We start from the raw sequence: 14529 nt of genomic DNA, 5'->3' as shown, positions 1-14529 counted from the left end.
GGCGCTGGGATTCCCCATTTGGGAAATGGCTTCCGTTAGGCCCGGTGATGCTGGGGATAATCTAGAAGTCTGGGGAACGAATGCTCCCTGACTATCCGAACTCCTTGAGCACGTTGTTTACACTCACAGTCTCCACTTCCTCTCCTTCACTTCTCTCCTGACCCCTTCCAATCCACCCCCTTAACACTATGGAAACTGCCCTCTCTAAGGTCACCAATGACCTCCTCCTTGTCAAATCCAATATCCTCTACTCCATCCTAATCCTCCTCGACCTCTCAGCTGCCTTCAACACTGTGTATCAATGCCTTCCCTTGAAAATGTTATAATAATAATAATAATAATGGCATTTATTAAGCTCTTACTGTGTGCAAAGCACTGTTCTAAGCACTGGGGAGGTTACAAGGTGATCGGATTATCCCGGGGGGGCTCCCAGTCTTCATTCCCATTTTACAGATGAGGCAACTGAGGCTCAGAGAAGTGAAATGACTTGCCCAAAGTCACACAGCTGATAAGTGGTGGAGCCAGGATTTGAACCCATGACCTCTGACTCCAAAGTCCGGGCTCTTTCCACTCAGCCATGCTGCTTGGCTTCACTTACACCGTTCTCTTCTGATTCTCCTAGCTCTCTGGCCTCTCTTTCTCAGTCTCTTTCAAGGGCTCCTCCTCTGCCTCCCTCCCTCTCACAGTGGGGGTCCCTGAAGACTCAGTTCTGGATCCTCCTTTATTCTCCTTCTAATCCTACTCCTTCAGAGAACTCATTCGCTTCCATGGCTTCAACTATCATCCCTATGCCGATGATTCCCAAATCTACATCTCCAGCCCTGTCTTCTCTCTCCTGTCTTGAATTTATTCCTGCCTTCAGGACATCTCCACTTAGATGCCCTGAGAAGACCTCAGACTTAACATGTCCAAAACAGAACTCCTTATTTTTCTACCCCAATTCTGCCCTCCTCTGAGTTCCCCATCGCTTCAGATGACACCACCATCCTCCTTATCTCACAAGCCCGTTGGCATTGGCATTAAACTCTACTCATGTCTCTCAAACAATTTTTTCAAACTGTCACCAAATCCTGTTGATTTTACCTACTCAACACCCAGAATCTGCCCTTTACTCTCTAACCAAATTGCCACCATGTTGATCCAAGCACTTATCCTATTCATCCTTGATCACTGTAACGGCCTCCTAGCTGACCTCCCTGTCTTCCTGTCTCTCCCAACTCCAATTCGTACTTCACTCTGCTGCCCAGATCATTTTTCTAAATAAAGTTCAGTCCATTTTTCCCCATTCCTCAAGAACTGCCAATGGTTGGCCATCCACTTCTATATCAAGCAGAAACTCTTCACCACTGGCATAAAAGCACTCAGCTTCCCCCTCCTATCTTACCTTGCTCATCTCCTACTACAAGCCAGCACTTTCACTTTACTCTTCTAACACCAACCTACTCATTGTTCCTCAATCTCATCTATCTCACCACCGATCCTTCCCTCAGGCCTGGAATGCTCTTCCCCTTCATATATGACGGACTACCACTTTCCTCCTATTCAAAGCCTTATTAAAATCATATTTTCTCCAAGAGGCCCTCATTTCCTCTACTCCTCCCTTCTGATATGCCTATGAACTTAGATCTGTACCCTTTAAGCACTTGATATCCACCCTTTCATCAACCCCACAAACACTTATGTACAAAACAAAAATAATAAAGAGGTTATTTGTTAAGTGCTTACTATGTGTCAAGCACTGTTTTAGGCACTGGGGCAGATACAAGCTAATCAGGTTGGACACAGTTGCTGTCCCACGTGAGGCTCACAATCTTTATTCCCAGTTTACAGATGAAGTAACTGAGGGACACAGAAGTGAAGTGACTGGCTCAAGGTCACACAGCAGACAAGTGGTGAAGCTGGGGTTTAGAATCCCAGACCCAAGCTCTATCCACTAAGCCATGCTGCTTCTACATCTATCAGTAATTTATTTTAAAGTCTATTTCCCATTCTGGATTGTGAGCTCCTAATGGATAGGGCTTGTGTCTGCCTGTTCTATTATACTGTTCTCCCCCTAACACTTAGTATACTGCTCTCCAAGGGGTAAGCACTCAATAAACACCATTGATTGATTCTCAAACACTTAGGAAACAGACTTCTCACCCCAAGCTGGCCTTGAAAATGGGGGTTCCTGCTCAGACCCCAATACCTCTTCCCTCAGACCTAGGAACATCAAGACATTATCCCAACTGTCTGGACGGGGACAATGGTTGGAAGAGGTTTTCTTGCCAAGATACTCCTGTCCAGGCCTCTTCACTCCTTCCCCCTCCCCATTCCCCCCACTCTAATTGATTAGCAGCAAAGCCATTGCAAGGCTCTGAGCAACGACTAACAGGGAGGTGCCCATATCTCTCAAAGCTAATCCTTCACTACCAGAGCAACATAACTGGGAAGGGGGCAGATAATAAATAATTGTGGTATTTGTTAAGCACTTACTATGTGCCAAGCGCTGTTCTAAGCACTTGGGTAGATATAAGGTAATCAGGTTCGATGCAGTCCCTGCCCCATAGGGGCCTCATGGTTTTAATCCCCATTTGCAGAAGAGGTAACTAAGGCACAGAGAACTTCAGTTTCTTTCCCAAGGTGACACAGCAGCATGTGCAGAGGTGGGATTAGAACCCACATCCTCTGTCTCCCAGGCATGTGCTCTTTTTGCTAGACCACACTGCTTCCCCTCATGGTAGGGGAGAGGGTGGGGGCGAGGGAATGCAGGGATGGATGGCAGAATGCATGTTCAAATTCAGATTTGGTAGGTAGAGAGAGGATGCAGCTCAACTAGTAGGAGTGTGCGGATAAATGCCATCTTAAGCATTTGGGATTCACTCCACCCTCAGCCCCACAGCACTTAAATATACACAGCCTTACGCTCCGCCATTTCTCCTTTCTGAAAGAGGAGTAAGTAGTGGAGCAGCAGAGTAGACAGCACAGCCCTGGGAGTCAGGAGGTCATGAGTTCCAATTCCGGCTCCACCGCTTGTCTGCTTTGTGGCCTTGGGCAAGTCGCTTCACTTCTCTGTGCCTCAGTTACCTCATCTGTAAAATGGGGATTGAGACTGTGAGCCCCATGTGGGAGAGGGAGTGTGTCCAATCCAATTTGCTTGTATCCACCCCAGCTCTTACTACAGTGCCTGGTGCACATAGTAAGTGCTTCAAAAATAGAAGCAGCGTGGCTCAGTGGGAAGAGCACGGGCTTTGCAGTCAGAGGTCATGGGTTCAAATCCCGACTCCAGCACTTGTCAGCTGTGTGACTTTGGGCAAGTCACTTCACTTCTCTGTGCCTCAGTTACCTCATCTGTAAAATGGGGATGAAGACTGTGAGCCCCCCGTGGAACAACCTGATCACCTTGTAAACCTCCCCAGCGCTTAGAACAGTGCTTTGCACATAGTAAGTGCTTAATACATGCCATTATTATTATTATTACTAAAAATACCAAAAGTATTATTATGATTATTATTAATTTCCTTTCACATCTGCCTTCCCCTCCAGACTGTAAACTCTTCATGGGCAGGGACCTTGTTTATCAATTCTATTGTACTGCGCTTTCTCAAGCACTTAGCACTTAATACAGTGATCTGCACACAGTAAGCACTCAATAGACACCGCTGATTGATAGATTGTTAGTAATTATCGAGCGTCTACTACATCCAGAGCTTAGAACAGTGCTTGGCACACAGTAAGCGCTTAACAAATACCATAATTATTATTATTATTGTTATCATGCTCTGCACTAAGTGCTTGGGGAGAACAATACAAAGAAGTGCCTGTTCCCTGCCACGCGAGGATCTTATACACTAAAGGGATCATGGGGGTGAAAGGGGAAGTGACCAAGAAACCTCGTGCTTGGCATGTCCTCTCTCCCTGTTCATCTGTGAGTCTCTGACGATGGGTCGGGGATGGATCCAGAGTAACTGCCCTTTTCTCCCAGTGGACAAGTGGCCCTGGACCAGCCAGATGTCTTCGCCTCTGCAGCAATAGCCTTGAGACAGGAAAGGAAACAATGAGGAAAAGCAAAGCATTAAAGCCGGAAGGGAATATGAGATTGGCAGGGGGTGGGGGAAGTACTAAGGATGGCTTTTAAAAAGATCTCTTCATAGCTCATCCTTAAGGGGTTGGGTTGGGAGAGGAAAGGGATGGATGGCAGGGGAAGAGAAGCAGTGAGGACTAGTGGAAAGAGCACAGGATTGGGAGTCAGAGGGCCTGGGTCTTTAATCCCAGCTCTGTCATTCATCTGCTATGAGACCCTGGGCAAGTCACTTAACTTCCCTAAACCGTTATCTCACTGTAAAATAGGGATTGAGAGAAGCAGCGTGGCTCAGAGAAGCAGCGTGGCTCAGTGGAAAGAGCGTGGGCTTTGGAGTCAGAGGTCATGGGTTCAAATCCTGGCTCTGCCAATTGCCAGCTGTGTGACTGAGCAAGTCACTTAACTTCTCTGTGCCTCAGTTACCTCATCTGTAATATGGGGATGAAGACTGTGAGCCCCACGTGGGACAACCTGATCACCTTGTAACCTCCCCAGTGCTTAGAACAGTGCTTTGCACATAGTAAGCACTTAATAAATGCCATTATTATTATTAAGACTGTGAGGCCCATGTGGGACCCAGACTGTGTCCAATCCGATTAGCTTGTATCTACCCCCGTGCTTAGTACAGTGCCTGGCACACAGTAAGTGCTCAACAAATACCATAAAAAAAGGGGAAGATGTCTCGTTGCCTAGTAGAAAGACCTTGGCCCTGGGAGTCAGAGAATCTAGGTACTAATCCCGGCTCTGCTGGTCATCTCCTGTGTGACTTTGGGCAACTCACTTAACTTCTCTGGGCCTCAGCTTCCTCATCTATAAAATGGGGATTAAATAATAATAATTTTGGTATTTGTTAAGCACTTACTATGTGCAAAATAAATCCCACTCCCTCCTATTTAGACTGTGAGCACTATGGGGGACCGGGACTGTGTCCAACTTCATTATCTTGTAGCTACCCCAGTGTTTAGTATAGCACTTGGCATAAAGTAAGCACTTCCCAAATGCCCCCCAAACAAACTTAGGCTGTGAACCCTATGAGGGACAGGGACTGTGACTGAGATAATTAACTTGTACCAACTCCAGTGCTTAGAACAGTTTGACATATAGTAAGAGCTTAACAAACACAATTAAAAAATATCATAAAATAAAAAGGTAGGAGTCTGGCTGAGGGATTGGCTACAAAATGCACCCATATCATAGGCCCCTCCTGCTGGGAGGGGATATGAGGGGCCGGGCTGGCTCAGGGGTCTCCATTTCTTTCCCAGGCTTGGTGGTGACATCTGTGCAGGCAGGGAGCTAAAACCTCAGGGGCCACCTGAGACAGCAGCTCCTCCAATAGCCATGGCTTTCACACGGAGATAATACCACTACCACTACTACTAATAACAATAATAGTATTTGCTAATACTAATAATAATTGTGGTACCTGTAAAGTGCTTAGAATTGTTCTAAGTGCTGTGGTAGATACAAGTTAATCAGGTTGAACACAGTTCCTGTCCCACATAGGCTCACGATCTTAATCCCCTTCTTACGAATGAGGTCACTGAGGCCCAGAGAAGTGAAGTGACTTACCCAAGTTCACGCAGCAGACATATGGCCGAGCTCGGGATTAGAACCCAGGTCCCTCTGATTCCCAGGCTCGTGCTCTATCCACTAAGCGACGCTGCTACGTGTCAAGCACTGTTCTAAGCACTGGGATACATACAAGCTAATCAGGTGGGACACAGTCCCTGTCTCGGATCACGCAACAGACAAAAAACTGCCCAAGGCTTAAATCCCAGCACACTATTTACAAACACTGTGCAAATAATAACAATGGTAATAATAACAATGATTGTGCTATTTGTTAAGCACTTACTCTGGGCAAGGCACTGTTCTAAGTGCTGCGACAGATACAAGGTGACTGGGTTGGACACTGTCCCTGTCCCACAAGTGGCTCACAGACTTAATTCCCGTTTTACAGATGAGGAAACTGAGGCCCAGAGAAGGAAAGTGACTTGACCAAGGTTCCGCAGCAAACAAGCGGCAGAGCCGAGATTATAACCCAGGTCCTTCTAACTCCCAGGCTCGTGCTCTATCCACTAGGGCACGCAGCTTCCCTGTCGGAAATGGAGGTGCAATTTTCTAACAGAGTATGCCCAAGTCAATGTTCGTGCAACGAAACCTGGTCAACCACAGAGATGGGAGGGAGCCTGGGGGGGTCTCGAAAATATCTGGAATAAACAGCACCAAACAACCTTTCCACATTTTGTACTCCTTTGAGTTGTGAGGCAATTTATTTCGGTCCTTTACAGATCACAGGTCGGCTTGAATTTGGATGGGGCGTTCCCTGAACACAATAACGACAATTAGCAGAACAGCGCAGAAGTAACACAAAACTTTATATGTTTCAGTATTCTGGGTGCTGCTGATGCCCATTTAACAAATTCCATTAGGGCGCATTTGATTAAAAGTACAGACAAAGTGCTTACTGGCAGCTTCTGGGAAGGATAGAAGAGGATGGTAATCCAGAGAAATAAGAGAAATGGTCAGAGGCAGGCAAGTCAAAGAATCATTTCAATACATTCCATTAAAACGTGTATACGGTAACCATGTCTCCAGTTATTTCTGTCCCGGGTGGCTGCGAGGAAAGAATTATTATCAGGACAAACCTCTGGCCAAGTGTCAGTATGCAGGCTTGCAATGTTAAGCCCAAGTTTTAGCGAATTCATAAATTAAGTGATTCTGACCGGCGCAGAACGGAAGAAGCCCAACATGAGAAATTAGCTTCTGGGTGGCAAGTTTCTGAAGCTGAGGAGAGGGAGAGATGCCATTTGTTGCTGGAAATAGGGGTGCCATGGTAACAGCATCAGGCTCTGACGCTGCCTTCCCTCCTTAGTTCCCTTGGCTCTTTGTCTGAAGATGACTTTAACTTCCACCACCCTGGCCACTCCCATCTGGTTCGCTTTTGGCGTCGAGGCTCGTCCGGGGACTTGAGAGGAGATGCTGAGGCTTCCTTCTCACTGAGGTTACCTCCCCATTGAGGTCACTTGGGATATTCCCTAAAATAACCATCCCCCTTCTTCCTCTGCCTCCACTCCCTTAGACTTCTCCTGCCCAAAATGTCGTGGAAGGAGGGTCACTGTCTCGGATCCCGATCGAACAGACGTGATCCTTTCTAGCAATTCTCTACTCCCTAGGAGGTGAGGAAGCCAAAACGTTTGCAATCAAGGAACTTGGGCCCAAAGGAATCGCTCAAGGTTTCTTCTGGTCAGGGACAGTCCAGGGTCTCTCCAGAGTCCATCGGTGGGGGGAGTCCAGAAATGGCCAGCAGACAGCCATAGACGTCTCCCCCCGGCTCAAGTTGGGCCTTAGTCCCCCGTGGGGGATGAGATGGATGAAAGGAAGAACAACCCCAAACTCGATCCACCAGAGTGGGTTATTCGAGCAACTTCCTATGGACGGCGTGTTATCTGGGGAGGTCTCCTCTGGGACCATCTGTCTCTACAGCTTCAAAAATTCTTTGAGTCATTCCGGAAGAGCTCTGCACACAGTAAGCGCTCAATAAATACGATTGATGATGGGATCTGTTGATTGTTTATTATGTTATTTGTTAAGCGCTTCCTGTGTGCCAGGCACCGTACTAAGCGCTGGGGCGGACACAGCAAATTGGGTTGGAGATGGTCTCTGTCCCACACGGGGCTCACAGACTCAATCCCCATTTTATAGATGAGGTTAACTGAGGCACAGAGAAGTCAAGTGACTTGCCCAAGGTCACACAGCAGACAAGTGGAGGAGACTGGATTAGAACCCAGGTCCTTCTGATCCCCAGGCCTGTGCTCTATCCACTATATCATGCTGCTTATTCCAGGCCCCTCTGCAACACTGCGTGACCAAGCCCTAGCTAACGGGGCTGGTCAGAGACCAAGCCCTTCCAGTCTGCTGAACTACTGCTGAAAAGAAAGATGTTTGGAGTAAGTTTGTTGTGGGCAGGGACCATGTCTGCTGCTGCATTGGACTTTCCCAAACACTTAGTACAGTGCTCTGCACATAATAGTGCTCAATAAATACCATTGATATTGATTGATTGAATTAACGAAACTGGGTCTGTTGTATCTGCTTATCGGGAAATGCTCTATTGTTTCTTCCGCGTTCCAGAGATCGCTACCCAGGTAAACTGCTTTCCATCACCTCAGACTGGTAATCGGAACTTAACCTAGGGTGGTTTTCATTTTATCTTCTCAGAACGAAATGTCACTGGTCAGAAACTTCCAGTGGCCTAGTGGGAAGAGCACAGGACTTGGAGTTCTAGCTCCGACTCTGCCATACACCCGCTGTGTGACCTTGGGCAAGTCATTTCACTTTCCTGTGTCTCCTTCACCTCATCTGCAAAATGGGGATTAAATTCCTGTCCTTTACCCTCTTTAGACTGTGATTCCCCACGTGGGGCAAGGACTGCAGCTGCTCTGATGACATGTACCCCAGCATTTAGCACAGCACTTGGCACATAGTAAACACTTAAATTGCACACTAATAATTAGTATCGTTATTAGACGGTCACCAATTTGAAATGCAGAGCTTCAGCTGCAATACAACATCCATTTCTGAGTCAGTGAGCCCTCCCCTACAGGGGCAAAAATTCACCTTCAATCATGCAAGAAGATCTTAGCTAGACCCTGCCATGTCCACCACTCACCACCATCCGAGGCCTTTGGGACAGTGATAGACCTTTCCAATTCCTCATTTAAAAAACAAAACAAAAAAACTCACGCTGCTCCCACTCCCAACAATGCCAGTAGCGACCATCGGAACCTTTATAGACACTTCTGGGGCCACTTGGGAAATGAAAAAAAATTAAAAAAAAAAAACCCATTGATCTAAACATCCTGCCCTACATCAGACTGTGGCTTGTTTGGGAAGATCCAGAAGTTTGCGGCTCACACCGCCTGAGTCCGGCACACTATCGCCTTGCATTTGAACAGTCGCCAGAAAGCTAAAGGAGTCGACAAGGTACAACCTCTACACCACTGTAACAATGACACGGTCAAAGAATGTGACCGCTCCTTGCCCTGTCAATCCTGCCCCTGGAATGCTATGAGAATATGGACCTGAGCGAAGCTTTGGGCGCCAGTTGCATTTCTTTTTCATTCAGTACAGAATATACATACACCTACCGGTTGGGACATTTGTGCAAACAGAGAATTGTACTTGCAAGCAAGGCAGGAACATTCATTGTTCATTCAATCATTCATTCGATCACATTTATTGAGCGCTTATTGTGTGAAGACCACTGTACTAAGTGCTTGGGAGAGTACGATATAACAATAAGCAGATACATTACCTGCCCACAATGAGCTAGTCTCCCTTACGATAAGCTAAGGAAACAGTCCTCGGTTGTAACACTGCATCAGTACGATCTCCAGGATTTCACCTTGGACACACATCTCCCTTAAATGAGTTGGACATTTAGCCCTCAACAATCATCGTTTTCTGCACGTCTTTCCTTAGAGCTGAGGTTATCAGGGAGGGTCTGACTTGCAATATACAGTATACAAGGATTTCAGATTTCACTTTTAACGTTAAGTGGACTGGTATAAACCTGCCCAAAATAGCTGTTTTGGGGGGGAGTTTTTTTCCCTCTTCTCTATTCACCTTTGAAATGTTCACAGCTTAGAAATAGCAGCCTGAAATTGGCTTGGGGATCAAATGGGGTCACCGCCGGGGAATTTTCCAGGCCTGTAGTGGAGGACAACATATGCCTATGGACTATAACCCCATGCTCTGGGGCAACAGAACCCAAGATATTTGCCCTTTTAACCTTTACTGAGTGTACGTCAGACACATCAGGGAGAGTCACACAGCTGCCTAAAGTCATGTCAGAATCTGCGCATTTCACTCTTTCATCACTGCCGATCGCTAGCTTTGAAAACAGATACATTAACCACCCCCTTCCTCCCCCCACACAAAATAACCCAAACCAAAAAAACTCTAAAACCACGAACGCCACAATGTCCGTGTAAAACAGCACTGTCCGTGCTATCGACAAGCTGATCAGAACATTCAGCATTCTCGTAATCACATCCACGAGGAAAGAAGCTAACAGATGCCACAGAAGAAGGCATATTGGGCCATACAGCGGCAACATCACCATGAATGTTGTTTGGCAAAAAAATTAACATTAATAATAATAATAAAAAACCCAAAATAAGCAGCACTACACTTCATCCAAACAAGGGGGGTGTTCAGAACTGGCCAGCGCTGCTGGGATCACACTGCAGGAGTCGGACTATCGACGGATCACTCTTGGCTCCTCGGATGAATTCTTCCAGGGAGAGTTTTCCTAGAAAACAAGAACATGGGTGAAACTGCCCGCAATAATGAGCATTAATAAAAATAATTAAGTGTCTTCTGTGTGCCAATCAATCAATCGCTTGCATTTATCGAGCTCATATTGGGTGCAGAGTGCTGTACAAAGTGCTTGGGAAAGCAATAATAATAATGATGGTACAGGCACTGTTCTAAGCGCTGGGGTGGATACAGGAAAATTGAGTTGGTTACAGTACCTATCCCATGTGGGGCTCACAGTCTCAATCCCTGTTTTTTTACAGATGAGGTAAATGAGGCACAGAGAAGTGAAGTGACTTGCCCAAGGTCATACAGCAGACAAGTGGAGAAGCAGGGATTAGAACCCATGACCTTCTGACTCGCCGGCCCATGCTCTATTCACTACAATACAGACTTGGTAGACGAAAGCCCTGCATACAAGCAGCGTGGCTTAGTGGAAAGAACACGGCTTTGGAGTCAAAGGTCACAGGTTCGAATCCCGGCTCTGCCAGTTGTCAGCTGTGTGACTTTAGGCAAGTCACTTCACTTCTCTGTGCCTCATTACCTCATCTGTAAAATGGGGATTAAGACCGTGAGCCCCCTGTGGGACAACCTGATCACTTTGTAACCTCCTCAGTGCTTACAACAGTGCTTTGCACGTAGTAGGCACTTAATAAATGCCATTATTATTATTATTATTAGGACGGGCTTGGGAGTCAGAGGACGTGGATTCTAATCCCAGCTCCGACACTTGTCTGCTGTGTGTCCTTGGGCAAGCTATTCAAATTTCTCTGTCCCTCAGTTGCTTCATCTGTAAAATGGGGATTGAGACTGTGACCCCCACTTGGGACAACCTGATTACCTTGTATCTACCTCAAAGCTTAGAACAGTACTTGGCACAAAGTAAGCACTTAACAAATACCATAATTATTATTATTATTAAGGAGCTTACAACATTGTGCAAAGCACTGGGGTAGGAACATATACATTATTTTGCTCCCTACAGTGGGTTCATCATGACGGGATTATCAGTCCTTCCCCCCACCTCCCCTGCACCCTTACTGGATACACCCCTGGAGCTGCCTGTTTTCCCATCAGGAAAGAATCAATCAATCAGTGCTATTTATTGAGCACTTACCTTGCAGAGCACTGTACTAAGTGCTTGGGTACGTACAGTACTACAAAGGTGAGTGACACATTCCCTGCCCATAAGAAGCAGTGTGGCTCAGTGGAAAGAGCACGGGCTTTAGAGTCAGAGGTCATGGGTTCAAATCCTGGCTCCACCAATTGTCAGCTGTGTGACTTTGGGCAAGTCACTTAACTTCTCTGGGCCTCAGTTACCTCATCTGTAAAATGGGGCTTAAGACTGTGAGCTCCCCGTGGGACAACCTGATCACCTTGTTACCTCTCCAGCGCTTAGAACGGTGCTTTGCACATAGTAAGGGCTGAATAAATGCCATCATCATTATTATTATTATTATTATTATTATTAGTCTAGATGTAGCCCCCAAAAAGACCAGAGAAGAATGTTGGAGCTGGATCAGGCTTGGAAGCGGCCCTTAATCTGAGCCAAGGAGGAGGCTGGACTGAACGTTCTGCCTTGGGCACAGAACAGTCTGATTCCCAGTATGTTTAGACACCTTTAGCTGCTGCACTGATGTTTTCTAAGTAGTCATTCATTCAATTGTATCGTCAGCTGTGTGATTTTGGGCAGTCACTTAACTTCTCTGTGCCTCGGTTATCTCATCTGGAAAATGGGGATTAAAAGTATGAGCCCCATGTGGGACACCCTGATCACCTTGTATCCCCCCCAGCACTTAGAACAGTGCTTGGTAAGCACTGAACAAATACCATCATTATTATCATCATTATTATTATTACTGTGTGCAGAGCACTGGACTAAGCACTTGGGAGAGTACAATAGAACAATATTCCCTGCCCACAATGAGTTTAGAGTTTAGAAGAAGTACAAAGGAGGTAAACTGGATCTGTTAACTAGCTCCCTTGAGACCTTAAAGGCTTATTATTAAAGACCTTAAAGCACCTGTATATATGTTTGTACATATTTATTACTCTATTTTACTTGTACGTATCTATTCTATTTATTTTATTTTGTTAGTATGGTTTTTTTCTCTGTCTCCCCCTTTTAGACTGTGAGCCCACTGTTGGGTAGGGACTGTCTCTATATGTTGCCAACTTGTACTTCCCAAGTGCTTAGAACAATGCTCTGCACACAGTAAGTGCTCAATAAATACGATTGATTGATTGATTGATTATTGCAGCTTTTATATATTCATATTCATTCTCTCTCTCTCTCCCCTCCACCCCCCGGAAATTGCAATAAGACTTTAAGAGCACAAGGGAGCTAGTTAGCAGATCCAGTTCACCTCCTTCATACTTCCTCTAGACTGTAACTAATCCCAGCCCCACCACTTGCCTGCTGGGTGACCTTGGGCCAGTCACTTCCCTTCTCCGTGCCTCAGTTACCTCAACTGTAAAATGGGGATTAAGAATGTGAGCCCCGTGTAGGACATGGACTGTGTCCAATTTGATTAGCATGTATCTACCCCAGCCTGGCATAGAGTAAATGCTTAACCAACTCCATAAGGTAAAAAAAGGAAGACAAAGGAAACAGAGGAGGAGAGAATGGGCAGCAAATAGAGATTCCATTTTTTTCCCATGAGGATTTAGGACAAAATCCAATTCATCTAAAGAGTTTGAAACAAACCATCTGTTCAGAATAAGCCTGGATGGCTCTTCTTGGATTCAGGTCAGATAAAAACCAGGGCAGGGGAGAGGTAAATTGTCAGTGACTGGTTCTTGTCACCTGCTGACCACACTCGCTCCCATTCTGTCCACTAGCAAACCATAGGACAGATTGGGGATCTAGCAACTCATCAGCTCATGTAGACCTGAAAAAAAAATTAGTTCTGTTTGGGGTTGTGAAGCAATGATTCTAAGCTATCTTAAATTTGTTTCTCCCAACTCTTGTAGTCATTCAATCATATTTATTAAGTGCTTACCATGGGCTAAGCACTGTACTGTTGTACTCACCCAAGTCTTTAGTACAGTACTGAGAGCTCCTACTGAGAGCTCACCTCCTCCAGGAGGCCTTCCCAGATTGAGCCCCCTTTTTCCTCTCCCCCTCCGCATCCCCCCCACCCTACCTCCTTCCCCTCCCTACAGCACCTGTATATATGTTTGTACAGATTTATTACCCTATTTATTTTACTTGTACATATTTATTCTATTTATTTTGTTAATGATGTGCTTCTAGCTTTACTTCTATTTATTCTGATGACACCTGTCCACATGTTTTGTTTTGTTGTCTGTCTCCCCCTTCTAGACTGTGAGCCCGTTGTTGGGTAGGGACCATCTCTCTATGTTGTCAACTTGTACTTCCCAAGCGCTTAGTACAGTGCTCTGCACACAGTAAGTGCTCAATAAATATGATTGAATGAATGAATGAATGAATACTGTGCACATAGTAAGTGCTCTGTAAACACTATTGATTGATTAGGTTGATTGATCCAAAATTTAAGCTTCAAATCCCTCTAGAAGCACTCATATTCTGAAATACTGTATTGATTTTAAAATATAATCAAAGTTTTGGAAAACTATACATTTTACATAGTCAGAGACCACTTTAATTCACCACCCCAAATCACTGCTGAGCCAAGGAAGCAGAAATACAGCAGAACCCCGGTGATAGAAATGTCCATTTTTCTAACTAACCAGTAGTCCTTCAAGTTGAGGTTTCAACCATTGAACAAAATTGGGTGTGGCTAAATGGTTGACTGAACCATGTAGGTTGTTCAACCTGCCAGATCTTTCCAGAAATGTATAAAGACTAACTTTGTTCATTTGCCCTGTCCTGGAAAATCTTTTCAACCCTTTATTTCCCTCTAGCCGACATCACTTTGATGGGCTTTGACCATTCTGGAGCCTGAATCACGGTCTTCATGACCTGCCTGTTTAATTGGCCAATAGGATTTTTCAGAAAGAAAAGGGAGCTGCTACTCTGAGAAACACCACCAAATATAGCAAATGAGGGCCCAGAGGTTAGGTTAAACACCCTAAAACAATTCTAATTTGGAGGAAAACAGAAGAAATTGGATTGAATCTTCATGATTCACAGATTCCTGTCCTTCTCTTTTCCTCACCAGAGC

The 14529-nt window shown here is 45.5% G+C and overlaps 1 protein-coding gene across 3 annotated transcripts in view; it reads right to left on the bottom strand.

The window, feature by feature from the left end:
• Window positions 1–8487: 8487 nt before the first annotated feature.
• The window catches only part of NCALD (neurocalcin delta), a 470303-nt gene continuing 464261 nt past the window's right edge, over window positions 8488–14529 (bottom strand). For 2 of the 3 annotated variants that reach the window (XM_038745843.1, XM_038745842.1), the window contains exon 5: window positions 10143–10376. In XM_038745843.1, the coding sequence (XP_038601771.1) occupies window positions 10279–10376 (98 nt within the window). In that variant the 3' untranslated portion in view covers window positions 10143–10278. Of the gene's footprint in view, window positions 10377–14529 lie in introns of all 3 variants that reach the window. The other variant, XM_038745844.1, reaches the window with a different exon arrangement.

Source organism: Tachyglossus aculeatus, chromosome 4, assembly GCF_015852505.1.
Source record: "Tachyglossus aculeatus isolate mTacAcu1 chromosome 4, mTacAcu1.pri, whole genome shotgun sequence".
Taxonomy (NCBI): Eukaryota; Metazoa; Chordata; class Mammalia; order Monotremata; family Tachyglossidae; genus Tachyglossus; species Tachyglossus aculeatus.
The sequence above is the reverse complement of the archived record's forward strand: the minus strand, read 5'-3'. Positions and strand labels throughout refer to the sequence as shown.